This window comes from Hypanus sabinus, chromosome 11, assembly GCF_030144855.1.
Source record: "Hypanus sabinus isolate sHypSab1 chromosome 11, sHypSab1.hap1, whole genome shotgun sequence".
NCBI lineage: Eukaryota > Metazoa > Chordata > Chondrichthyes > Myliobatiformes > Dasyatidae > Hypanus > Hypanus sabinus.
The window spans coordinates 80,043,221-80,070,732 of record NC_082716.1 but is presented as its reverse complement, the minus strand read 5'-3'; the positions used below and the strand labels follow the sequence as shown (position 1 = coordinate 80,070,732).

The 27,512-nt window shown below is 38.0% G+C and overlaps 1 protein-coding gene across 3 annotated transcripts in view; it reads left to right on the top strand.

Annotated features, from left to right (window-relative positions):
* Positions 1-1,215: 1,215 nt before the first annotated feature.
* The window catches only part of tada1 (transcriptional adaptor 1), a 101,292-nt gene continuing 74,995 nt past the window's right edge, over positions 1,216-27,512 (top strand). Inside the window, exon 1 of one of the 3 annotated variants that reach the window (XM_059984829.1) lies at positions 1,216-1,577. In XM_059984829.1, coding sequence (XP_059840812.1) covers positions 1,276-1,577 — 302 coding nt within the window. In that variant the 5' untranslated portion in view covers positions 1,216-1,275. The remainder of the gene's footprint in view (positions 1,578-27,512) is intronic. The other 2 variants (XM_059984827.1, XM_059984828.1) reach the window with 2 other exon arrangements.

Genomic DNA, 27,512 nt, shown 5'->3' with positions numbered 1-27,512 from the left:
TTCACCACGCACAAATTACAATTCCCACCCTGCAGGACGGTCTGCTGAGCCCCACTCCACGTCCACCCCGAGTCACCGATTTTACAGTGAGCAGGCAGGTGTGGCCCAGCAGGATACCCTGCAACGTGCTCCACCAGCTAGTGATTACTCAAAAAAATTGCATGGATATTTGCATGAAACCCTTGCTGCTGTGATAATGGCTGTCAACTTCATCAAATTAAATGCACTTTGAGATCGTCAGACTGAAGCTATTTATATTTTTCTATAATATCATGTATCACTGTATTGCTGCCGCTAAGTTAACAAATTTCAAGACATATGCCAGTGATAATAAACCTGATTCTGTTTACTAATTGCAACAATGTTTTCTTTTCTCACTGCTATCCTCATTCATCGCCTTCCATTTACACCAGGGGTTCCCATCCTTTTTTATGCCATGGACCCCTACAATTAACTGAGCGGTCCATAGACCCCAGGTTGGGAACCCTGGTTTACACCACCTCCAGATAGAACAGCTGAGAATAACAAAACTTTACCGCACTGTCAGTCCTTCTCTCTTGATTCCCACCCTGGCATGGACATTGTAAATAATTGTTCTAGATCAGTCTTCTTTAAAAGTATCCCAATAATATTGGAAAATCAAATGACTATACATAGAGAGAAATGAACTTAAAACGATTCTAACACCAGAGATAGATACCATACAAACTGCTAAGACGATAACACTTTGTGACATAGGAACAGAAAGAGTCACCAAATCCCTTGGACTTGTATCTAAAAGTCCTAGAGGAATCTGTTACAGTTTTACAGGGTGTTGGTGAGGCCACACCTAAATTACTGTGCACAGATTTGGCTTCCTTACCTAAAAGGGGAGGGGGTGTATGCATTGTACAGGAAGATCTTGGCCATAATCAAGATCAGGAAGGTGGTGTAAACCAGGGTTCCCAACCTGGGGTCTATGGCCATAATTAGGAAAATGTTGAAATCAGTTACTTAGGCGACCATAGGCTATTTAAAATAGTCAAAGGACAAACGACTCCTACTCCTGATCTCTTTCTGGTTATTTAAAACGATGTGATTTTTCTTATTTTTCACGAACGTCGCTAGGTCACTGTGCTGTTTACTGTATACCTGCGCTGTATGCATTTTGAATTATATTTTATGAACATGGTAATAATTTGCTTAACGTGCTGTGTGGGCTTGAACGTCTGACGCGGGGTTATTGAGCCTGATATTTTGACGCAGTTTTTCCAGTTGCCGAAGGTTTCCTTTCAGATGTCTAACATCTGCAGCTTTCGATTCGTGAGCTGCCCGGTGTACATTAGCTGTCTGTCACTCCGGGTGCTGGTCGTCCCGCGTCGCCGTGGCGGAGTGAGGGAACCCTCCCGGCCGGCCAGCTGCGGGGCGAGCGGTCCTCCGCTCCTACAGGGGGCGCCTGGTGGCAGCTCGCTGCCCATCTCCGTGCGACAGCCCCCCGGGCTCCGGCGAGGAGGAGGTCGCGTCATGGCGACTCAAGTCAGCGAGCTGGAGGCCGCCAAGAAAACCTTGACGGAGGCGCTCGGAGAGAACGTGAAGCAGTAAGTGCAGTGGCCAGTCGGCGATATCGGTGTTGAGCGGGGACAACTCCTGGGAGTGGGCCTGAGCTCAGGCCCCGGGCTCGGAGTTCACGGCTCCCGGTACCGTGTCGCGGGGCTCCATTCAACTGCAACGCCCCCGACTCGGGTGGCAATGCGCAGAGGGTGGAGGATTCAGCCTAGCTGTCTGGGGTGACGCTCCAACTGGGGTCCGGAGGATGGTGGAGGACCTTTTTCCACCTTAGTATCCTGGTTTCCGAGGCGGCTCGTGAGGCCAATGTGCAAACCACAAACTCTTCCACGGGGCAGGTGGTGAGTGGCTAGTGTACTTCTGCTGCCCAAGCAAGGTGTCTGACCTCCCGGTGCATGGGCATCAAGGTCCTCTACCATTCTGAACGTTCTTCCTCCAGTTTGAGTGGTCATGCACCGTAGACTCCCAGGATCCAGTGGGGACGATTAAGAAAGCTTTGGGCAGTGTCCTTCAGTATTTTGCCCTGTCATTTTCTCCTATGTTGGAACTTGGAATAGGATGTTTTGGGAGACGTGGGCAGCTGATGTTGGAATCTGGTGCGACATCGTTCCTGGCCCAAGCCGTTTTAGATCAAGCCCCTTCATCTGGGCAGTCGACCTGAAATACCAGCTGTCCACTTATTTTTATTGATGCTGCCTGTCCTAGTGAATTCTTCAGCATCTAGAGTAGGGGTGGCAAATCTCTTTGAAAGTGTGTTCCCAAATCTGCGATAATCTAAAAAAAATTCTCATGTTTGCAATGGTAATTTTGAACTAAGATTGTCATTGATTAATGAATTAATATCAATAATTATGTACTTTTAAGGAGAAAGCCTGAGCCCTGTTGCTTATTTTTATGTGTATTCATTGTTTTACTTTTAATAAAAGTACAACAGATAGTTTGAAATAAATGAAGCATTTCAGAAAATATGTTTAAAAATTAATATAATTTTTAGACAATAGAAAAAAGGCATCATGTCTAAACTGTATTTAAAATATTTAACTGATAAACTTAAGTAATATAGTTTTAATTTCAAAGCAAATTTATTATCAAAGCACTTTATATGTCACCATATACAATCCTGAGATTTCTTTTCTTGCTGGCATACACAGTAAATCCAAGAAAGACAATGCGATCAATGAAAGACTTTACCCAGCAAGATGGATTATCAACCAATGTGCAAATACAAAGGAAAGCAATAACTATCAGGAACATGAGATGAAGAGTCCTTGAAAGTGTGTCCATATGTTGAGGAAACAGTTCAGCAATAGGATGAGTGAAGTTGAGTAAAGTTATCTCCTCTGGTTCAAGAGCCTGATGGTTGAGGGTTAGTAACTGTTCTTGAACCTGGTGGAGTACCTATGGCTCCTGTACCACCTTCCTGATGGCAGCAGCAAGAAGGGAGCATAGTCTGGATGGTGAGGGTCTTTGATGGATGCTGCTTTCCTGTGACAGAGCTCTGTGTAGATGTGCTGAACGGTAGGGAGGGCTTTGCCTGTGACGGCCTGGGCCAAATCCACTACTTTTTGTAAGATTCATAGGAAGAAGATTGAAAATCTGGCTGAGTGGTGCCACAACAGCAACCATTTACTCAATATCAGCGAGACCAAGGAGCTGATTATTGACTTCAGGAGGAGGAAACCGGAGGACCACAAACCAGTCTTTATTGGAGGATCAGAGGTGGAGAGGGTCAGCAACTTTAAATTCTTTGGTGTTATCATTTAAAAAAAAAATCAATCCGCCAACTCAAATCCATTTAAAGAAAAATCGGAAGGAAACCATATTAATTAACTCAAATCAGATGATAGTAGTGGGCGAATGAACCCCACCATGTAAGAGCAATTATGAAGAAAGCACTGCAGCACCTTGACTTCCTTGGGAGTTTGTTAGGATGTCATGCTGAATTTAAAACTTTGACAAACCTCTATAGATGTGTGGTGTGAAGTATATCGACTGGTTCCATCACAACCTGGTATAGCCCTGAAACAGAAAATCCTCCAAAAAGTAGTGGATATGACCCAGTCCATCACGAGTAAAGTGCTGCCCCATCACTGAGCACATCTATATCCGGTGTTGTTGCAAGAAAGGCCATTCTCTCTTCTCATTGCTGCCATTGGGAAGAAGGTACAAGAGCCTCAGTACTCACACCACCAGGTTCAGGAACGGTTAGTACCCATCAACTTTCAGGCTCTTGAACCCAGAGGGGATAATGTCACTCAATTCCACTTGCCCAATATTGAAATGTTCCCACAATCTCTGGACTCTCTCACAAGGACTCTTCATCTCGTTTTCGATATCCTCTCCAATTGCTTCTTTACCACTGATGTGAAGGTCATTGGCCTATACTTACCTGGATTATTCCCATTTCCCTCTTGAATAAAGGCATAACATTTGCTATTCTCCATTCCTCCAAGACTTACCTGTTGCTAGTGAGGACAAAGATCCTTGTCTGAACCCCAACAATCTCCTCACTTGCTTTTTTCAATATTCTAGAATATATACCATCAGACCCTGCGGTCTTATCCACCTTAATGCTTTTCATAAGAAATAACAGGATTTCTTCCTTAATCTTAATATCCAGGCAGATTAGCATGCCCCACTCGGTTTTCACTGTCTTCCAATTCTTTCTGCTTGGTATATACTGACCCAAAATACTCCCTTAGCAACTAAACTACTTCCTCTGACTCAATTTATTGTCTTTATTATTGAGTTATTGTAATGTGTTTGGGTTCTCCTTGAACCTGCCCGCCAAGGACATTTCATGGCTCCTTTAAGCCTTCCTAATCATTTGCTAAACACGTTACTGCTATCTATATTCCACAAGGGCACAGTTTGATTTTTATCTTCCTGAACCTTAAGTGTGTTTTTTTTTCCTTCCTGACTAAATTTTGGACCTCTCTGGTCATCCAAGGTTCACTTTCTCATCCTTGATCCTGAGCTTTGCTCAGCCAATCTTTAAATAATGCCCACACATCTGATGTCTTATCCTGTCACAATTTGCCTTTCTCCAATTTAGTAACTTCCTACGAGATTCAATTTTATCTTTACTGATAACTATCTAAAAACAAAATGAGTTGTGGTTACTTTTCTCAAAATGTTCACCTACTGTCAGGTCAGTTACTTGGCTGTCTGATTTCCTAGAACTAGGTCCAGCATATTCTCTTCTGGTTATACTCTCCACATACTGTTTCAAGAACTCTGCTTGGATGCACTGAAGACATCCTAACAAACTAACCTCCTTGTACTAAGGAAGCACCAATCAATATTAGAGACATTAAAGCCTCCCACTATGACAACCTTGTTGCTGTTATATTTTTCTAATTTTTCCATAGTTTGCTTACATATCTGTTCCTCCATCTCTGGGTAGCTGATGGGGACGGGTTTGTAGTATAATCCATTCAGTGTAATTGCACTTGTCTCATTTCTGAAATTGGCTCTGGATGAACTCTGCAGTATGCCTTCCCTAAGTACTGCTATTATTCTCCTTTATCAGTACTTCTAAATTGGGGAAAGGCAAATTACGCCTAAAACACCACAACCTGGGAAAGTTGAATTACCAGTGCTGTCTCTCATGCAACAAGGTCTCTAATGATAATATAATGATTTTCATTTTAAAATCTTTTTTATTAATTATTATTGAAGATCAACAAAAAAAGATACATTGTCACTATGTCATTATGTACAATAAAGCATTAAATTAGCAAATAACTGATTAACAAAGCTAAGCAATATATCAATAATAAGAAAAAATAAAGTGTTAAGAATATTTTTTGAAAGAAAAAAAGAAAAGAACCCCTATGAACTAAAAAAAACACCCCTACTAACTGGAAAAAAAACCCATTGGGAGCACGACCCCGGGGCTATACATCATACAAGCTTCCATTAAAAACCCACCTTTTTTCAAAATCAAATTGAAGATCAAAAGTTCGACTTACGATTTTCTCCGAACTAAGACATAGCATCACCTGAGAAAGCCATTGTATCAAAGTAGGAGCAGGAACATTTTTCCATTTCAATAAAATAGCGCTTCTGGCCAATAATGTAACAAATGCAATTACATGTTGGCCTGATGGAGAAATACCATGAATATATTGAGGGATTATACCAAATAAAACTGTCAATTTATTAGGTTGTAAATTAATTTTTAAAAATTTAGAAATTGTAAAGAAAATGTACTTCCAAAAATGTTTCAGTACAGAACTCGACCAAAACGTGTCAATGTGGCTGTCTCGCTTTTACATCTGTCACACTATCAACATTAGGAAACATTTTAGACAGTCTGTCCTTTGTCAAGTAGTAACGATGTACAATTTTAAAATGAATTAAAGAGTGACTGGTACAGATCGAAGAAGAGTTAACCAACTTCAAAATCCGCAACCAATCTTCTGTTATCAAGATCATGTTAAGCTCTCTCTCCCAATCTTGCTTAATCTTCAGTGAAGGGTAATTGTGCTGTTGTAACAATAAATTATAAATTTTCCCAATAAAACCCTTCACTGAAGGATTCATTTTTAAAATAATATCTAACAGGTCAGAATCTTGTATATATGGAAAATTACTTAAATATTCTTGTAAGAAGTTTCTGACCTGAAGATATTGCAGGAAATGTGAATACGAGAGTGAGTATTTAGTTACTAATTTCTCAAAAGACATCAATCGGCCTTCTTGGAACAGATCCATGAAGGAATAAGCACCTTTATTCCTCCCAAGAAGAGCGTAGGATCACTTAATGAAGGTTGAAATAGGACGTCACCAGGAGACGCTCGTGGAGTGTGTACTGTTTCAGATTCGCTCCATAACCTTTACTTTTCTTAACCTGTGATCACCCTTATTTAACTTACTTTTACCTACACCAAAAGATTCTTGCTACTTTTTTGGACTTATGTTTAAGAGTGTACTGTAAATTTTGAAGAAATGAGTACAGAAATGGCTTTGAGATCTAAAGGGTGAGACCCTGGGAAAGATCCTAACGGCAACGGAAAGAAAAAAAAGACCGATCCTAAGCATACTGAATTGACTTATGATATGTTATTTGAGCTTTTAAATGAAAAATTTGAAGAACGATGACAAACTTTCAAACAAGATCTAAAGGCTTTCCAGGATGCTATGGATAAGACTGATTCAGTAGTTAAACAGCAGCAAGCTCTAATCGCAACTTTGCAAGAGGACGCTCGGAAGTGAGACTTGATAATTGAAAAACTGGAGCAGAAATTTTCTTCGACGATTAAACAGGTGGAAACACTTAAAGCCAAGAGTGTCGACTTTGAAAATTGGTCCAGAAGACAGAACATATGTATACTTGGTCTCCTGGAAGGTATTGAATAAGGGGACACCTCGAAGTATTTTGCTCAACTTTTAAAGGATGCGTGTGGCGACCCACTTCCTAGCACACTCGAACCGGCTCACAAATAGCCAGCGCGTTGGCACAAAGGCCAGTCCCAAAAGGGCGCCAGGTCTGCTTCACCAACAAAGGGAAAAGCCTGCGGGGGATTGTAAGTACGTGCCCCTACAGCATCCGCGCCCGGGGAGGGCGGGATCAGGGAGGCTTTAAAACGAAGCTGCGAAGTTCAAATAAAATCGTTCTTTAACTGCAGTTTACCAACTCCGTGTCGTTATTTCAGCGCTGCGTGTAGCAAACCGCTACAATTGGTGACCCCGATGGTCCAAACGATTTTTGGACCGGAGATGAACAACGCCGCATCTGTTCATGTGGTTTCGTTGAAACTGCCAAGCTTCTGGACGCTGCAACCTCATCTATGGTTCCAGCAAGCAGAAGCCCAATTCCACGTTCGGCAGATAACCTCAGAGGACACACGTTACTACTACGTGGTGAGCTCCCTTGACCAGGACACAGCGGCCCAGGTTGAGGAGTTTGTACAGTCTCCCCCAGCGGACGGCAAGTACACGGAATTCAAAGTCCTGCTCATAAGGACTTTCGGACTCTCACGGCGCGAGCGGGCTGCCCGTTTACTGCACCTGGATGGCTTGGGAGACAGACCTCCATCGGCTTTAATGAATGAGATGTTGTCTCTGGCCGGCGGACACAAACCCTGCCTCATGTTTGAGCAGGCATTCCTCAAGCAGCTGTCCAAGGACATACACCTGCTGCTGTCCAACGTGGATTTCAGCGACCCCCGGAAGGTGGCAGCCCGGGCGGACTTGCTGTGGAATGCCAAGAAGGAGAGTGGGGCGTCCGTCGCACAGATCACCAGGCCACGCTCCCAGCAGCAAACCAGACCAGGCCCAGCCACAGAGTCCGCTAACCCCAGAGGCAGGGGTGAGGAGACCAACGAACAATGGTGCTTCTACCACCAGCGGTGGGGCGCAGAAGCCCGCCACTGTAGTCCGCCCTGCAAGTTCCCGGGAAACGCCAGGGCCAGCCGCCGCTGATGGCTACGGCGGCTGGCCATCGTGATAGCCTCCTGTATGTGTGGGACAAGAGGGCGGGACGCCGTTTTTTGGTCGACACCGGAGCCAAGATCAGTGTCTTACCTCCGACGAGTTATGGCACCCACAACAGGGCACCGGGTACCCCCCAAGGGCAGTGAACGGCAGCACGGTAAGGACCTACGGTACACGTATGGTGCAGCTACAGTTCGACTCCAGCAGGTTCATGTGGGATATCACACTGGCTGCCGTAGCCCAACCGCTTCTGGGTGCGGATTTTTTGCGGGCTCACAGCCTGCTGGTCGACCTGCCGAGGCAGAGACTGGTCCATGCCAAGACCTTTCAGATGTTCTCCCTGGGAGAAGCCCAGTTGTCAGCCCCACACCTCGACTCCATCACGCTGTCCGACAACGACTTCACCAGAATCCTGGCGGATTTCCCATCGGTTCTGGCACCGCAGTTCACGGCAGCCATGCCCCGACACGGTGTACAGCACCACATCCCGACCCAGGGACCACCCCTCCATGCCCGTGCTCGGCGGCTTCCCCCGGACAAGCTCCCACTGGCAAAGGAGGAGTTCAAGAGGATGGAGGAATTGGGGATCATCCGGCGGTCCGACAGTCCATGGGCCTCCCCCCTGCCCATGGTGCCCAAAGCGTCAGGGGGCTGGAGATCATGCGGCGACTACCGCAGGCTGAACGAAGCTACCACACCGGACCGCTACCCTGTGCCGCACATTCAGGACTTTGCAGTGAACCTGCATGGCGCACGGATCTTCCCCAAGGTAGACCTCGTCCGGGGATACCATCAAATCCTGATGCATCTGGACGACGTCCCCAAAATGGCTCTCATCACCCCGTTCGGCCTTTTCGAGTTCCTCCGCATGCCATTCGGCCTGAAGAATGCCGCATAGACGTTCCAGCGGTTAATGGACGCGGTGGGACACGACCTGGACTTCGCATTCATCTCTTTGGACGACATCCTCATAGCCAGCAGCAGTCGTCAGGAGCATCTGTCCCACTTCCATCAACTCTACATCCGACTGTGTGAGTACAGTCTAACAATCAACCCGGCCAAATGCCAGTTCGGGCTCGACACCATTGACTTCCTGGGCCTCAGGATTACTAAAGACGGGGCAACCCCTCTGCCAGCTAAGGTAGACGCGGTCCGCCATTTCCCCCGACCCACCACGATCAAAGGTCTTCAGGAATTCATAGGTATGATCAATTTCTACCACCGCTTCCTCCCTTCAGCTGCCCGAATCATGTGCCCCCTGTTTGCCCTGATGTCGGGTCCGGGCAAGGACATTACCTGGGACGAGGAGTCCGCCGCCGCTTTCATTAAAACGAAAGAAGCCTTGGCAAACGGCGTGATGCTAGTGCACCCCAGAATGGACGTCCCTACCGCCCTCACAGTGGACGCCTCTAACACGGCAGTCGGTGGGGTACTGGAGCAACTCATCGCGGGTCGCTGGCAACCCCTGGCGTTTTTCGGCAAACACCTGCGGCCACCCGAGCACAAATACAGTGCTTTCGACCGGGAACTGTTGGCGCTATACCTGGCAATCCGGCATTTCAGGTACTTCTTGGAAGCTAGGCCCTTCACCGCGTTCATGGACCACAAGCCGCTTACCTTTACGTCCACAAAGGTGTCCAATCCCTGGTCGTCCCGCCAGCAGTGTCATCTGTCCTACATCTCTGATACACGACGGAGGTCCGGCACGTCTCGGGTAAGGACAATGTCGTGGCGGACGCGCTCTCTCGCCCTAACATTCATGCCCTTTCCTAAGGGGTAGACTTTGAGGCGCTGGCAGAGATGCAGCAGGCAGACGAGGAGATTCCGAGTTACAGAGTTACAGTTCAGTTTGCAGCTCCAGGACCTCCCCGTAGGCCCAGGTGAGAGGACCCTACTCTGTGATGTCGCCACCGGCCAGCCCCGTCCCGTCGTCCCGGCACCTTGGCAGCGACGCGTTTTCGACTCCATTCATAACTTAGCGCACCCCTCCATCAGGACAACCGTCCGGATGGTCTCCAGCAGGTTCGTTTGGCACGGACTCCGCAAGCAGGTCAGTGAATGGGCCAGACTGTGCATGCACTGCCAGACGGCCAAGGTGCGGCCAAAGCTCTGCCGCAGCAGTTCCACCCCACCCACCGGCGTTTCGACCACATTCATGTGGATATCATGGGCCCCCTGCCAGTGTCACGAGGAGCACGGCACCTCCTGACTATTGTGGACCTGTTCACAAGATGGCCAGAGGCGATCCCGCTCACCGACACCACCTCCGAATCTTGCGCCCAGGCACTGTTCGCCTCCTGGGTGTCCCGCTTTGGTGTACTGGCCCACATTACCTCCGACAGAGGCGCCCAGTTCACCTCCAGCCTGTGGTCAGCTATGGCCAGCCTTTTGGGGACACAGCTGCACCACACCACTGCCTACCACCCGCAGTCGAACGGCCTGGTGGAGCGTTTCCACCGTCACCTAAAGTCAGCTCTCATGACCCGCCTGAGAGGAGCTAACTGGGTGGACGAGCTTCCCTGGGTCCTACTCGGCATCCGCATGGCGCCCAAAGACGATCTGCACGCCTCGTCAGCCAAGTTGGTGTATGGCGCACCCTGGGTCGTCCCCAGGGAGTTCATACCAGCCCCAAGGGGGCAAGAGGAAGAACCCGCAGCAGTCCTGGGCAGACTACGCGAGAGGCTCGGTGACCTGGCCCCCATACCCACTTCGCAGCATGGGCAGAACCCGACCTGCGTATCCCGAGACCTGCAGAACTGTAAGTTTGTGTTTGTACGAAGGGGTGGGCATCGGCCACTGCTGCAACGGCCCTATGAGGGGCCGTTTACGGTGCTCAGGAACAACGGGTCCACGTTCGTGCTGGACGTTGGGGGGAGAGAGGAGGTTTTCATGGTGGACCAACTCAAACCAGCCCATGTGGATGGCGCAACCGGTCGAGTTTCCAGCACCGCGGCGCAGGGGCCGACCTCCCAAACAGGGTCCGGCCCAGACTGTGGACATTGGGGGGTGTATTGCCGGTTCTGGTGGGGGGGGGGGGGGGTTATGTGGCGACCCACTTCCTAGCGCACTCGAACCGGCTCACAAATAGCCAGCGCGTCGGCTCAAAGGCCAGTCCCAAAAGGGCGCTAGGTCTGCTTCACCAACAAAGAGAAAAGCCTGCGGGGGATTGTGAGTACGTGTCCCTACAGCATCCGCGCCCGGGGAGGGTGGGATCAGTGAGGCTTTAAAGCAAGGTTGTGAAGTTCAAATAAAACTGCGGTTTACCGACTCTGTGTCGTTATTTTAGCGCTGCGTGTAGCACACCGCTACATGCGTTCCCTTCTGTATTCCCGGACAGTCCTTCGTTACTTGATCGCACCCACAGAATTATGCGCTGATCATCAAGTTCTTCATCTAAACCACCTGTTGTAATTGTTCGATTTCATTATGTGCATGTCAAAGAGCAACTTATTTGTGTGTCTCGGCGTTTAGGGATGGTTAAATTCAAAGATTTCGAGTTTCGATTAGTGGAGGATTTTAGCCCAGAAGTAATGAAGGCAAGGCTTCTTTTTAAACCTCTGATGTCCGAATGTTATGAGAAAAGTCTAAAACCAGTGCTTTTATACCCTGCAAAGCGTAGAATCTCACCTCTGAATGCACCACAGCGTGTTTTTCTCTCCACATCTGAAGCTCGAAGCTTTCTGGATGAGAATTAACGTACTGCTTTGGACTCTTGTTTCTAATGAAGGAATGATTTTGATCATTACAAGATAGTTTTTGTTTCCAAAACCAGATTTTGTTTCTGGCTATTGGTGTAGGTTTATTCTATATTTCATATTCTAATTAATTTTTTTTTCAATGTACTAATCTTATTTTACTTTAACCACTGTACTTTATTTTTGGTAATTATTATTAATCCTTAGAAGGTGAATTTTTTTTAACGGTTTGATATATATCCTTTTCATTTTTTGTGTGACTAAGATGGCAGTTTCTTCTCTAAAATATTTCTTGCTTTTTTTTATTTCGCCATTTTTTTCTCTCGTCTTCTTCCTATAATGCATTTCTTATCACATTTTAACTTTTTTTTGTTTGGGTTTTAACCCCATTTATAAGTTACTAGTGTTTATATTTTTGGTTTTTTTTACTAGCAATTATATTAAGAAGCTTGTTTTAGTATAGTGATAATTACTTTTTTGGAGTTTGGGTGGATCTTATTTTCTCTCCTTTATATATTTGGAGTTGCCTTCTGCTGATACGGGGGTAGATTTAGTATCACTCCTTTTTTTCCCCCAGCCTTCTCCCGGCTTGGGATGGGCTTTTTCTTCTTGGGTGGGGGGATGGGGGTTTCTTTTCTAAATTTATTGTTCTTTTTATCAATTCTTTTTTTAGTTTTTTCATTTGGGCTGATTTTAAACTACTAAAATGTCCGGGATGTCATCACTTCCGGGTCCGCCCCTCATTTTTGTTCCTCTTCCGGGTGCATGACTTCATAATTTGGTTATCTCTTTATATACCAAAGGTTTGATTTTAGAAATATGGCTCAGACCATTAATTTTGTCTCTTGGAATACAAATGGCTTAAACCATCCAATTAAACGGAAAAAGATTTCCAAAGTATTCCAAAGACTGAATGCACATATTATTTTTGTACAAGAAACTCATGTGAAGAAAGAGGATAATCAACATGTTTTTAGGTTTTGGAGGGGTCAACAGTACCATTCGAATTCGAATGCCAAAGTAAAGGGAGTTTCAATTTTTATTGACTCCTCTGTTACATTTGTCCAACACGATATTATTTCGGATCCGAATGGTAGAGTTTTGTTAATTACTGGGTTACTTTTTAACAAAAAGGTTGCTATGGTTAATGTTTATGCTCCAAATGTGGATTATCCAGATTTTTTTAAAGTCCTTATTTACTTTTCTACCTAATCTAAATGAATATATGTTAATAATAGGTGGTGACTTTAATAGTTGTTTAAATCATTTGCTGGACAGATTTATATCCAGATTTATATGACTTTACCTAATAAGTCAGCCACTTACATTAATTCTTTTTTGACTGATAATGGAATTTTCGATATTTGGAGATTTCGGCATTCTAAGGACAAAGTGTTTTCATTTTTCTCACATGTTTATCATTCTTACTCGAGAATTGATTTTTTTTTATTGACTCGTTTTATTCCATCTGTAATTGGTTGTAATTATGATATTATAGCCATCTCTGATCATGCTCCATTGAAACTTTCTATTAAATTTATGGATACAGCTTCTAGTGTTAGGCAATGGCGATTTGATTCTACCTTACTGCAAGATCCGGATTTCATTAAATTTATGAAGGAACAGATCAATTTCTTCTTTTCAACTAATTCCACGGATGACATTTCTTGCGGAACACTTTGGGACACTTTTAAAGCATATATACGTGGACAGATTATTGAGAAAACATATTAAGAAGGAAACTCTTTTATTGGTTGATAAAATTAAAGAAATTTGCAAGAAATATTCGACTGCTCCTAGTAAGGAGCTTTACAAACAAAGGGTTGAACTTCAAATGGAACACAGTTTATTACTTACATCTTCGAAAATCAATTAATGAAAACCAGATCTGATTTTTATATACATAGTGATAAATCGGGTAAACTGTTAGCTAATCAATTGAAGAATGCTTTGGTTAAACGTCAAATTATTAAGATTTGTCAACAGAATGGTGAATTGATAGTTAACCATGATGGGAGAAACAAATCTTTTCAAGATTTTTATACCTCCCTGTATCATTCCGATTTCCCTCGTGATCATAATACCATGTATGATTTTCTTGGGAAATTGAATTTTCCAAAATTATCAATATCATCAGATGATCTTTCAATATTAGAAACTCCTATTACGGATGCAGAAATTAAAGGGGTTATTTCCTCTATGAATTCTGGGAAAGCACCAGGTCCAGATGGGTATACAGTGGAATTTTTAAAGTGTTTTTCCTCTACTCTTTCTCCTTGGTTATGCAGGGTTTTTGAAGAAGCAATTAGATTGGGTAAACTGCCACAATCTTTTTATAGAGCTTCCATTTCTTTAATATTGAAAAAAGATAAAGACCCTACTGACTGCATTCTATAGACCAATATCCTTATTGAATGTAGATTCCAAGATCTTTTCCAAGTTACTGGCATCCAGGCTGGAGAAGGTATTACCTCAAATTATCTCGGAAGATCAAACTGGTTTTATTAAAAATCGCTATTCTATTTTCAAAATTAGGAGATTATTGAATATTGTTTATACTCCATCACGTAGCACCTCAGAATGTGTCATTTCATTAGAGGCGGAGAAAGCATTTGATAGAGTTGAATGGCCATACTTATTTACTGTGCTTGAGAAGTTTAATTTTAGTCTGACATTCATTTCCTGGATTAAACTGATATATCATACTCCAGTAGCCTCGGTTTTTACTAACAATCAAAGATTTCCCTTTTTTCGTTTATTTCGGGGTACTAGACAAGGCTGTCCTCTTAGTCCATTATTGTTTGATATTGCTTTAGAACCTTTGGCAATTGCTATTAGAGAATCACCGAACATTTTTGGCATTACTCGTGGGATGGATATACATAAGTTATCATTATACGCAGATGATTTATTTATTTCTGATCCTGAGAAATCCATTCCAATTTCATTCGAATTGTACTGCCAAAATTAGGGGTGTGTCTATTTTTATAGACCCCTCAATTTCGTTTATACATCATGAAATTATATCTGATCCACAGGGCAGATTCTTGTTGATTACTGGTTCACTTTTTAATCGAAAAGTGGCTCTAGTTAATATTTATGCTCCAAACTTTGACTGCCCTGAATTTTTTAAACGTTTATTTACTTCCCTTCCTAATCTAAATGAATATATGTTGATAATGGGTGGAGATTTTAATTGTTGTTTGAATCCTTTGATGGATAGATCTAAACCTATTCGAATTCTTCCGAATAGATCAGCCTTACTTATTAACTCTTTTATGGTTGATTCGGGAATTACTGAAATGTGGCGGTTTTTGAACCTTAAAGATAAAGAATTTTTGTTTTTTTCACATGTATATCATAGTTATTCTAGAATTGATTATTTTCTTATTGATCATTATTTACTAACAGATGTTACTGATTGTAAATATGATTCTATTGCTATTTCGGATCATGCACCTTTGAAATTATCTATCAAGATTTCAGACTCTTCCATTAATACTAGATCTTGGAGACTCAACGCTACTTTGCTTCAAGATCCAGAATTTACTACCTTCTTAAAACAGCAAATTGACTTATTTTTTTCAACAAACTATACCGAAGAGATTGACAGAGGAATACTTTGGGACTCTTTTAAGGCTTTTATTCGTGGACAAATTATCTCATATTCCGCTGGTAAAAGAAAACAAAGATATTTAGATATAGCTTTATTGGTGGATAAAATTAAAGAAATTGATAAGATTTACTCCGTGACTCCTACCAAGGAACTTTATAAGAAGAGAGTTAAGCTTCAAATGGAACATAGCTTATTATTATCTTCTTCAATTGAGAATCAATTAATTAAGACCAGGGCTCAATTTTATATTCATAGTGATCGAACTGGTAAATTGTTAGCTAACCAATTAAAAGCTATTTCGACTAAGCGACAAATTATTAAAATTCGTAAGCAAGACAGTAATCTGACTACTGATCATAAAGAAATCAATAATACTTTCCAAGATTTTTATAAATCTTTATATCAATCAGAATTTGATGGCAATCTATGATGGATAATTTTTTTTTAACAATTTGAATATTCCCAAACTGACAGATGAAGATCGAAGTTTATTTGACGCTCCTATTTCTATGGCCGAAGTAGGAGAGGCTATCTCATCGATGAATTCAGGGAAAGCTCCTGGCCCTGATGGCTATATTATAGAATTTTTAAAAACTTTTTCTTCTTTGCTTTCCCCTTGGCTATGTGAAATCTTTAATGATGCATTCATTAAGAAGAGACTACCCCAGTCTTTTTATGAAGCTACTATTTCTTTAATTCTTAAAAAAGATAAGGATCCTACTTTATGTGCATCTTATCGCCCTATATCGCTACTAAATGTAGACTCTAAGATTCTTACAAAAATTTTAGCTATTAGGTTAGAAAAGGTACTATCACAGATTATTTCAGGAGATCAAACTGGTTTTATTAGGAACCGATATTCCTTTTTTAATGTTAGAAAATTGATTAATATAATTTATACTTCTTCACCCACAACCCCAGAATGTGTTATTTCATTAGATGCTGAAAAAGCTTTTGATAGAGTTGAATGGACATACTTATTTAATGCCTTGAAAAATTTTAATTTTAGTTCTAATTTTATATCATGGATTAATTTAATATATTATAAACCTGTTGCTTCTGTTCTTACGAATAATTATAGATCCTCTTTTTTTCAATTATCTCGTGGTACGAGACAAGGTTGTCCCTTAAGTCCTTTATTATTTAATATTGCATTAGAACCTTTAGCCATTGCTATTCGTGAATCTCCTAATATTTTTGGTATTACCCGTAATAAGAAGTTATCACTCAGCTGGAGACGCTCATGGAGTGAGTACTGTTTTGGATTCGCTCCATAACCTTTACTTTTTTTAACCTTTGATCACCCTTATTCAGCTTATTTTTACCTATACCGAAAGTTTCTTTATTCATTTTTTTTGGATTTACTGCCAAGAGTTTGTTGTGAACTTTTGAAGATATGCAAACAGAAATGTCTCTCAGGTCTAAGGGACGGGATCCCGGACGTAATCCGAACGGTAACGGAAAAAAGCAGGCTCCGACACTACAAACTCAATTAACTTTTGAATTGTTTATGGAGTTTTTGGTTAAAAAATTTGCTGAACTACAGCAATTTTTTAAAGAAGATATAAAGGCTTTTCAAGAGTACATGGTTAAGACGGATTTAGTAATTAAACAGCAACAAGCTCTTATTGCGTCTCTGCAAGAAGATGCTCGGAAGCGAAATTTGACTATTGGAAAACTGCAACAGGATTTAATTTCGACCATTAAGCTGATGGAAGCCCTTAAAGCCAAGAGTGACGATTTTGAGAATCGGTCCAGAAGACAGAACTTACGTATACTTGGTCTTCCAGACGGCATAGAAAAAGATGACCCTTCGAAATATTTTGCTCAACTTTTAAAAGAAGCGTTTCCGACGATTTTCCCGAATAACCCCCCTTTATTGGATCGGGCACATAGAATTCGGCGTCGATCACCGAGTGTTACAGACAAACCTTCGGTGGTAATTGTCCGGTTCCATTATGTACATGACAAAGAACAACTTATAAGAGCTTCTCGTCGAGCAGGAATGATTAAATTCAAAGATTTTTGCTTCCGCCTGATCGAAGATTTTAGTCCAGACCTTTTAAAAAGAAGGCTTCTTTTTAAACCGTTGATGGCTGAATGTTATGAGAAAAATCTGAAACCTGCGTTTCTATACCCTGCGAAGCTTCGAATATCTCCGTCGAATGCTCCATGACAGGTTTTCCTTTCAACTTCAGAAGCGAGAAAATATCTGGAGGAGAACTTCCCTACTGCTACAGACACCAGTCTCTAATAAATGAACGATTCTGATCGTGTAAGATGGTCCTCGATCTCTTAAACCAGAATTAAAATCTGGTTATTGGTGTAGGTTCATCATATACTTTATACTTAAGTTAAAGTGTGTTTGTGTCATATTAATTGTTTTGCCTTATACACTTTAATCATTTAACTACATATTTGTCTATTAACTTTGTTCCTTCGAAGGAATATTTTTAATTCTTTGAAGGTGAATTTTTCCTTGATTAAGATGGTGGTTTTTTGGAAAAGATTTTTGGTTTTGCTTAAGATGGCGTTATGTTTATATTTTTCGCGTTTCTTCCGTACAATGCATCGCTTATCTTAGCTTAAATATTTTTTGTTTTGTCTGGGCCAGAGCCCGATTTATAAGTTTTTTTTTAGTGATTATATTTTTATTCTTTTTACAACTAACTATACTTAGAAATATGGTTTTTATTAGAGCGATTTTAATTTTTAAAGTTGGGGTGATTCTTTTATATATATCCTTTTTATATGGAGTGTTCTTCAGCTGACATGGGGGTAGGATTAGTCTTACTTTTTCTCTTTTTAAGTCATATTTTGGCTTTTTCTCTTTTTCTCGGGGTGTGGGGGGATGGTCTGTTTTCTAATTCTATTTTTTTTGTACCAGTTTGTGTTAGTTTTTTATTTGGGCTGTTTTTGAACTTCAAATATGTCTGTGTTGTCGTCACTTCCGGGTCTTCTCACTACTTTTGTTCCTCTTCCGGGTGCATGAATTTATAAGTTGGTTAACCCTTTTTATACCAAAGGGTTGATTATAGAATTATGGCAAGACCATTAATTTTGTGTCTTGGAATACTAATGGTTTAAATCATCCAATTAAACGAAAGAAGATTTTCAAAGTATTCCAAAGACTTAATGCTCATATCATTTTTGTACAAGAAACTCATGTGAGGAGGGAGGACAAATTTCGTTTTTTTAGATTTTGGCGGGGTCAACAGTATCACGCAAATTCGAATGCTAAAGTAAAAGGAGTTTCAATTTTTATTGACTCCTCTATTTCATTTGTTCAACATGATATTTTTTCGGATCCGAATGGCAGATTTTTGTTAATTACGGGTTTACTTTGTAATAAAAAGGTTGCTTTGGTTAATGTTTATGCTCCAAATGTGGATTGTCCTGATTTTTTTAAGTATTTACTTCTTTACCCAATCTAAACGAATATAAGTTAATAATGGGTGGTGACTTTAATTGTTGTTTAAATCCTCTGATGGATAAATCTTTATCTATTCAGACTTTACCTAATAAGTCGGCCACTTGTATTAACTCTTTTTTTGACTGACAATGGAGTTTTTGATATTTGGAGATTCCGGTATCCTAATGACAAAGAGTTTTCTTTTTTCTCACATGTTTATCACTCTTATTCAAGAATTGATTATTTTTTTGTAGACTCTTGTTTTATTCCATTGGTAATCGGTTGTAACTATGATGTTATAGCTATCTCTGATCATGCTCCGTTATTACTTTCTATGAAATTTACGGATACAGCTTCTAATGCTAGACAATGGCGATTTGACTCTACCTTGTTGCAAGACTCTGAGTTTATAAAATTTATGGAGGAGCAGATCGACTTCTTCTTCTCAACTAATTCTACAGATGATATTTCCTGTGGAACACTTTGGGACCCTTTTAAAGCTTATATACGTGGACAGATTATTTCTTATTCTGTTGGTTTAAGGAAACGTATCAAGATGGAAACTCTTTTATTGGTTGATAAAATTAAAGAGATTGATAAGAAATATTCGATTGCTCCTAGTAAGGAGCTTTACAAACAAAGGGTTGAACTTCAAATGGAACATAGTTTATTACTTACATCCTCGATTGAAAATCAATTAATGAAAACTAAATCTGATTTTTATATACATAGTGATAAATCTGGTAAACTGTTAGCTAGTCAATTGAAGAATGCTTTGGTTAAACGTCAAATCACTAAGATTGGTCAGCAGAATGGGAATCTGACAGTTAATCATGATGAGATAAATAAGGCATTTCAAGATTTCTATACCTCCCTGTATCAATCTGAATTTCCTCAAGATTATAATACCATGTCTGATTTTCTTGGAAAATTAAATTTTCCAAGATTATCATCTGATGATCTTTTGATATTGGATACTCCTATTACGGATGTAGAAATTAAAGGGGCTATTTCCTCAATGAATTCTGGGAAAGCACCGGGTCCAGATGGTTATACAGTTGAATTTTTAAAATTTTTTTCCGCTACTCTTTCCCCTTGGTTAGGTAAGGTTTTTGAGGAAGCCATTAGATTAGGGAATTTGCCACAATCTTTTTATAGAGCTTCCATTTCTTTAATATTGAAGAAAGATAAAGACCCTACTAACTGTGCTTCTTATAGACCTATATCTTTATTGAATGTAGACTCCAAGATTTTTTCCAAGTTACTGGCATCTAGATTGGAGAAGGTATTACCCAAAATTATTTCAGATGATCAAACTGGCTTTATTAAAAATCGTTATTCTTTTTTTAACATTAGGAGATGGTTGAATATTGTTTATACTCCCTCACATGATACTTCACAATGCGTGATTTCATTAGATGTGGAGAAAGCATTTGACAGAGTTGAATGGCTTTACTTATTTAATGTGTTGGAGAAGTTTAATTTTAGTCCGATATTTATATCATGGATTAAATTGATTTATCATACTCCAGTAGCCTCAGTGTTTACCAATAATCAAAGATCTCCCTTTTTTCGCCTATTTCGGGGCACTAGACAGGGATGTCCTCTTAGTCCATTACTATTTAACATTGCCTTAGAAACTTTGGCAATTGCCATCAGACAATCACAGGATATTTTGGGTATTAATCGTGGGACAGATATTCATGTTATCTTTGTATGCAGATGATTTATTACTATTCATTTCTAACCCGGAGAAATCCATTCCAGCAGTTTTATCATTATTGGCTCAATTTACTGAGTTTTCTGGGTATAGGTTAAATCTTAATAAAAGTGAATTGTTTCCATTGAATAAACGGGTCCCAATTTATGGAAATTTACCTTTTAAATTAGTTAATGACTTTTTTATTTATTTAGGGATCAAAATCACAAAAAACCATAAAGATTTATTTAGATTTAATTTTTTACCCTTAATTGATCAGATTAAAGGTTTGTTTACTAGGTGGTCACCTCTGTCTTTATCCCTAATAGATAGGATTAATGCTATTAAGATGGTTATTTTACCTAAGTTTTTATATATTTTTCAAGCGATACCAATTTTTATCCCGAAATCTTTTTTTAGTAATGTTGACTCTAAAATTTCTTCATATATATGGCAGAATAAAAATCCCAGGTTAGGTAAAACATATTTACAGAAGACAAAAAAGGAAGGCGGGTTAGCATTACCTAATTTCAGATTTTACTATTGGGCAGTTAATATTAGATATTTGTTATGTTGGTTGAAAGATGGGGGTGGATCTTTTGGCCCTTGTTGGGTGAGTTTAGAAACTAAATCGGTATCAGCTTATGCTCTGGGTTCTATTTTAGGGACTTCTCTCCCTTTTGCTCTTTCTAAATTGCCGAAACGAATTGACAACCCGATAGTTAAACATACTTTGCGTATATGGTTTCAATTTCGGAGATTTTTTGGGTTGACTCAATTCGTTTTAAATAGTCCTATTGTATCTAATTGTTTTTTTCACCCTTCCATTATAGATCAAGCTTATTCGGCTTGGAAAACTAAGGGATTACTATTTTCTGATTTATTTTTAGATAATTGTTTCATGTCTTTTGAGCAATTATCCAACAAATATAACTTGCCAAGATTTCATTTTTTTAGATATTTACAGACTAGACATTTTTTAAGTTCTGTACTCTCTACGTTTCCAAATTTTGTGCCTTCAGATACTTTGGAGAGTTTATTTGAATTAGACCCTTTCCAAAAAGGGCTTATTTCAAAACTTTATAATATAATTATGAAGATACGTTCAGAGCCTCTTTATAAGACTAAAAAGGATTGGGAAAGAGAGCTTAGTTTTAGTATTTCTAGTGAGAATTGGGATAGAATTCTTCAATTAGTTAATACATCATCGTTATGTGCCAAACATTCACTAATACAATTTAAGGTCGTACATAGGGCCCGTATGTCCAAGGATAAATTAGCTCGTTTTTACTCTCATATAAGTCCTATTTGTGATAGATGTCATTCTGAAATTGCGTCTTTAACTCATATGTTTTGGTCGTGTTCATTTTTGGAGAAATATTTGAAAGATATTTTTGATATTCTGCGGTTTTGAATATCGATTTACAACCTCATCCTATTACCGCAATTTTTGGTTTACCAATGTTAGACTCACTGCATTTATCTTCTTCAGCCCATCGAATGATTGCATTTCTAACTCTGATGGCTAGAAGATCTATATTGTTGAATTGGAAAGAAATTGATCCTCCCACTGTATTTAATTGGTTCTCTCAAACTATGTTATGTTTAAATTTAGAAAAAATTAGAAGTGGTACTTTTGAGACTTCTATTAAATTTGAAAAGTTATGGAGACCATTTATTCAACATTTTCATATGATGTAATATGACCCTGTGCCAAGTTCATTTGATTTCCCAGCTTTTAGCTTATGTATTTTGAGAGGACCGGAAGTGACAGCATTGATGAATACTTATTTTTGTGAGATATTATAAACAGCCCCCCTTTTTTTTTCCTTCTCTTTTTTTTGTTTCTTTTTTTATTACTTATTAGTTATAATTATTAGATTAGCTAGTTTTGCATTAAAAATTCTTTTTTTTTGTTCTTTTTTTCTTTCCTTTTTCTGTTTTCTTTATATTATACATTATGAAATATTTAGATTTACTATGTCCATACATATATCTTATGGCTTAGGTCTTGGTAAACTCTTATATATTGTAACTATTATGTATGTTTTTTTTCATATGTAATGGAATGTGTATGTTGGTAATTTCTTTATCAATATATCATTTGTATTCTGTCTATATTACTAATACTAATAAAAAGATTTAGAAAGAAGTTATACAAGTTATCACTCTATGCTGATGACTTGTTGTTATATATTTCTGATCTTGATAGGTCTATTCCCGCTATTCTATCCTTGTTGGTTCAATTTGGTAGTTTTTCTGGTTACAAACTAAATTTGGATAAGAGTGAATTATTCCCTTTAAATGCACAAACTTTACTGAATGATAGGATACCAGTTAAAGTTGTTACTGATAATTTTATTTATTTAGGTATAAAAATTACCAAGAAATATAAAGATTTATTCAGATTGAATTTTTTACCTATGCTTCATCAAATTCAACAACTTATTACTAGATGGTCTCCTTTATCCTTATCATTAGTTGGTCGGATCAATACTATTAAAATGATGATTTTACCGAAATTTTTATATTTATTTCAAGCCTTACCAATTTTTATTCCTAAATCTTTTTTTGATAACATTGATTCAAAAATTTCCTCATTTGTGTGGCAAAATAAAAACCCCAGATTAAGTAAAAGACAGTTACAGAAATCTAAAAAAGATGGTGGTTTAGCTTTACCCAATTTTAGATTTTACTATTGGGCGAATAATATTTGAAATTTAATATATTGGAAACTAGATTTAGATTTACCATTGTGCCCACAGTGGGTAAATTTAGAATGTAATGATGCACAAGGATATTCTTTATTCTCTGTTCTTGGTTCTTCTCTCCCTGTTGACTTAGTTAAACTTAATAAACAGATATCTAACCCTATTGTCAAACATACATTACGAATTTGGTTTCAATTTCATAAGTTTTTTATTCTGAAAAACCTTGTTCTTGATAGCCCTATCTTACTTAATTTTTTTAAACCTTCTTTAACAGATCAAGCTTTTAGCATATGGAAAAGGAAAGGTATAATATGTTTTCGTGATCTTTTTTCTGAAGGTAGTTTGATGTCTTTTGATCAACTTTCTAACAAATTTAATTTACCTAAATCTAATTTTTTTAGATATTTACAAATTAGAAATTTTTTATACAAAGTTTTACCATCCTTTCCTAATTCAACTTTGATAGATTTTTCAGATATAATTTTTACTTTAAATCCCTGTCAGAAGGGATTAGTGGCTTTTATTTATAATATGATTATGAAGATACAACCAGAGTTATCGGGCAGAATTAAACAGGAATGTGAAAAAGAACTTCAATACAATATATCAACGGAAAAATGGGAAAAAATTTTACAAATGGTTAATTCTTCTTCTATATGTGCTAAACATGTTCTAATATAATTTAAGGTCGTACATAGAGCTCATATGTCTAAAGATAAGCTTGCTCGGTTTTATTCTCATTCATGTTAATCCTCAATGTGACAGATGTCATTTAGATGTGGCTTCATTGACCCACATGTTTTGGTCATGTCCTACCTTACATAATTATTGGAAGGACATATTTGCTACCATTTCCTCAATTTGGAATATTGATTTACAACCTAATTTTATCACTGCAATTTTTGGTATACCAAATGAAGATGATAGTCGACTCTCCCCTTCAATTAGACGAATGATGGCCTTTGCAACATTAATGGCCAGGAGGTCTATATTACAAAATTGGAAAGAAGTAAATCCTACCACATTTCAGTGGTTCTCTCAAACTATTTCTTGTTTAAGTTTAGAAAAAATTAGAAGTACTGTTTTCGATTCATCAATTAAATTTGAAGAAACTTGGAGACCGTTCATTCGACACTTTCATATGAATTAATTTGGCTTCTTCCAGTCCTTTACTCTTTTTATTCTTGTTCTGGTTCCGGAGTTTTTGACACTACCATATACATATAAACTATTATTATTGCCCATGTTAGCTTAGGTTTTTTTTTATTTCCTTAATATACATTTTTTTCCTGTATTTTATATATTTTTTTCTTTTGATTATTTTTAATCTTTTTCATGTATAATCAATATAGGTTAGATTGATTATTGTACGATCTTTTTTTTTGCTGATAGCTTAATAAGATATTGTTATCTTGTTACTAATTTAATTCTAAATCTAATGTATTCATAACCTATTTAATACAATACTATGTTATGTTTTTTTATATATGAAATTTAATAAAAAGATTGAAAAAGAAAAGAAAGAGAAATCCATTCCTGCAGTTATATCATTGTTGGCTCAATTTAGTAATTTTTCCAGGTATAAATTAAATCTTAATAAGAGTGAATTGTTTCCTTTAAATAGACAGGTTCCAATTTACGGAAATTTACCTTTTAAATTAGTTAATGACTCTTTTATATAATTAGGGATTAAAATTACAAAAAATTATAAGGAGTTATTTAAGGTTAATTTTTTACCCTTAATTGATCAGATTAAATGTTTGTTCACTAAATGATCACCATTATCTTTATCTCTGATAGGTCGGATTAATGCTATTAAGATGATTATTTTACCCAAGTTCGTATATATATTTCAAGCGGTACCAATTTTTATTCCGAAATCATGTTTTGCTAATGTTGATTCAAAAATTTCCTCATATATATATGGCAGAATAAAAATCTTAGATTAGGTAAAAAATATTTACAGAAGGCAAGGAAGGAAGGTGGATTGGCATTGCCTAATTTTAGATTTTATTATTGGGCAGTTAATATCCATTATTTGATATGTTGGTTAAAGGATTGGGATTTATCTTTTAGCCCTCATTGGGTGAACCTGGAAACTAAATCTGTAGAAGGATTTTCATTGGGTTCTATTTTAGGGTCTTCTCTTCCCTTTGCTCTTTCTAAGTTGCAGAAACGAATTGACAATCCGATAGTTAAACATACTTTACGTATATGGTTTCAATTTCGGAATTTTTTTGGGTTAAATCAGTTTGTTTTAACTATTCCTATTGTATCCAATTTCTTTTTTTATCCTTCTATTATAGACCAAGCTTCAGCTTGGAAAACTAAAGGATTACTACGATTTTCCGATTTATTTTTGGATAATTGTTTTATGTCTTTTGAACAATTATCTAATAAATATAATTTGCCTAGATTTCATTTTTTTAGATATTTACAGATTAGGAATTTCTTAAATACTGTACTTCCTACCTTTCCAAATCTTGAGTCTTCGGGTATTTTGGAGAATTTGTTAGAACTAAATCCTTCTCAGAAAGGTGTAATATCAAAACTCTACAATATAATTATGAAAATACGTTCAGAGCCCTTCTATAAGATTAAAAATGATTGGGAAAGAGAACTTAACCTTACTATCCCTATTGAGAATTGGGATAAAATTCTTCAATTAGTCACTTTATCATCTATATCTGCTAAACATTCATTAATACAGTTTAAAGTTGTGCACAGGGCTCATATGTCCGAGGATAAATTGGCTCGTTTTTATTCCTATATAAATCCTATTTGTGACAGATGTCATTCTGAGATCCCTCTGCCGTATTTCATTGGCTTTCTCAAACTATGTTATGTCTAAATTTGGAGAAAAAGAAGTGCTATATTTGACCCTTCTATTAAATTTGAAAAGACATGGAGACCATTTATTCAATATTTTCATATGATGTAATGTGACCCTGTTCCAAACCTATTCGTTTTTCCAGTTTTGATTATACATATGTTGAGAGGATTGGAGTTGGCGACACTGATGATTTTGTATTTTTTTTAATAGATATTATAAACAGCCCATTATTTATTTATTTTTTTCTTTTTTCTCTTTATTAGTTATTAGGTTGTTAGATTAGTTTTTCTAGCATAATTTTTTTCTTTTTCTCTTTTCTGTTTTTTAAAATACATATGATATAACTTAGTTTTGCTTTGTTTATATGTTATTTGTATTATTCATGATTTTGGGAAGACTTAATTATATTGTAACTATTGCTTGTGTATCCTTTCATGTTCAGTTTAAATTTGTAAGTTTGTAATCCCTCTGTCTATGTATTAATCTTATTATGTTGATATTGATAATAATAGATTGAAAAAGAAAGAAGGTTGAAATAAATAATTTCGATAAATTAAACTAAAAAGTTTAAATATTTTGAGATTAAAAATATTACGAAACTGGAACCAAATTCGTAATGACTGCTTAATCACAGGGTATAAATTTAAATTAGTAATTTTGGCCAGTTGTATTGGTAGAGAAGCTCCTAATAATGAGGTTAAGTGAAACTGTTTCACAGCATTCAATTCCAAATCAGCCCAAACTGGTCGTTCATTTCTATCAGCCCATTATAACCAAAAATACATATAATGTATATTAACAGCCCAATAATACATTCTTAAATTAGGCAGAGCAAGACCTCCATCTTTTTAAAATTTTTGTAAATGATATTTACCATTTCTTGGTCTTTTATTATTCCAAGCAAAAGATGAAATAATAGACTCAACCTGATCAAAAAACTTCTTAGTTAAAAAAAAGGATATTTTGAAATACATACAAAAATTTTGTAAAATTGCATGAATTTGTGATTGTAACGAAAGTGTGATTGGATTCTATGTACAAAATAATTGCTTTATAAAATCCACTAAAGGAGCCAAATTAGCTTTATAAAGGTCTTTATGATTTTTAGTAATAATAAAACCTCAATATTTAATTGAGTCCATAATTCTAAAAGGAATGTCATCATATATAGAAGCAGAATCATTTAGGGGAATTAACTCACTTTTATGAAGGTTTAGTTTATATCCCGAAAACTTTCCAAAATTGTTTAATAGTTTCAATAAACTAGGAATGGATTCTTCAGGATTCTAAATATAAACTAAGAGATCGTCAGCATAAAGGGAGATCTTATGAACAGTCTCATTTATGAGAATTCCATGATTATCTTTAGCTTCACGAAGTGTAATACCCAAGGGTTCCAGCACCAAATTAAATAACAAAGGACTTAACGGACATCCTTGTCTCGTACCCCGCAAAAGCAAAAAAAAAGGAGATCTGCAATTATTAGTAATAACAGTAGCAATAGGGCTTTTAGATATGATTCTGATCCACTTATTAAAATTAATACCAAAGCCGAATTTC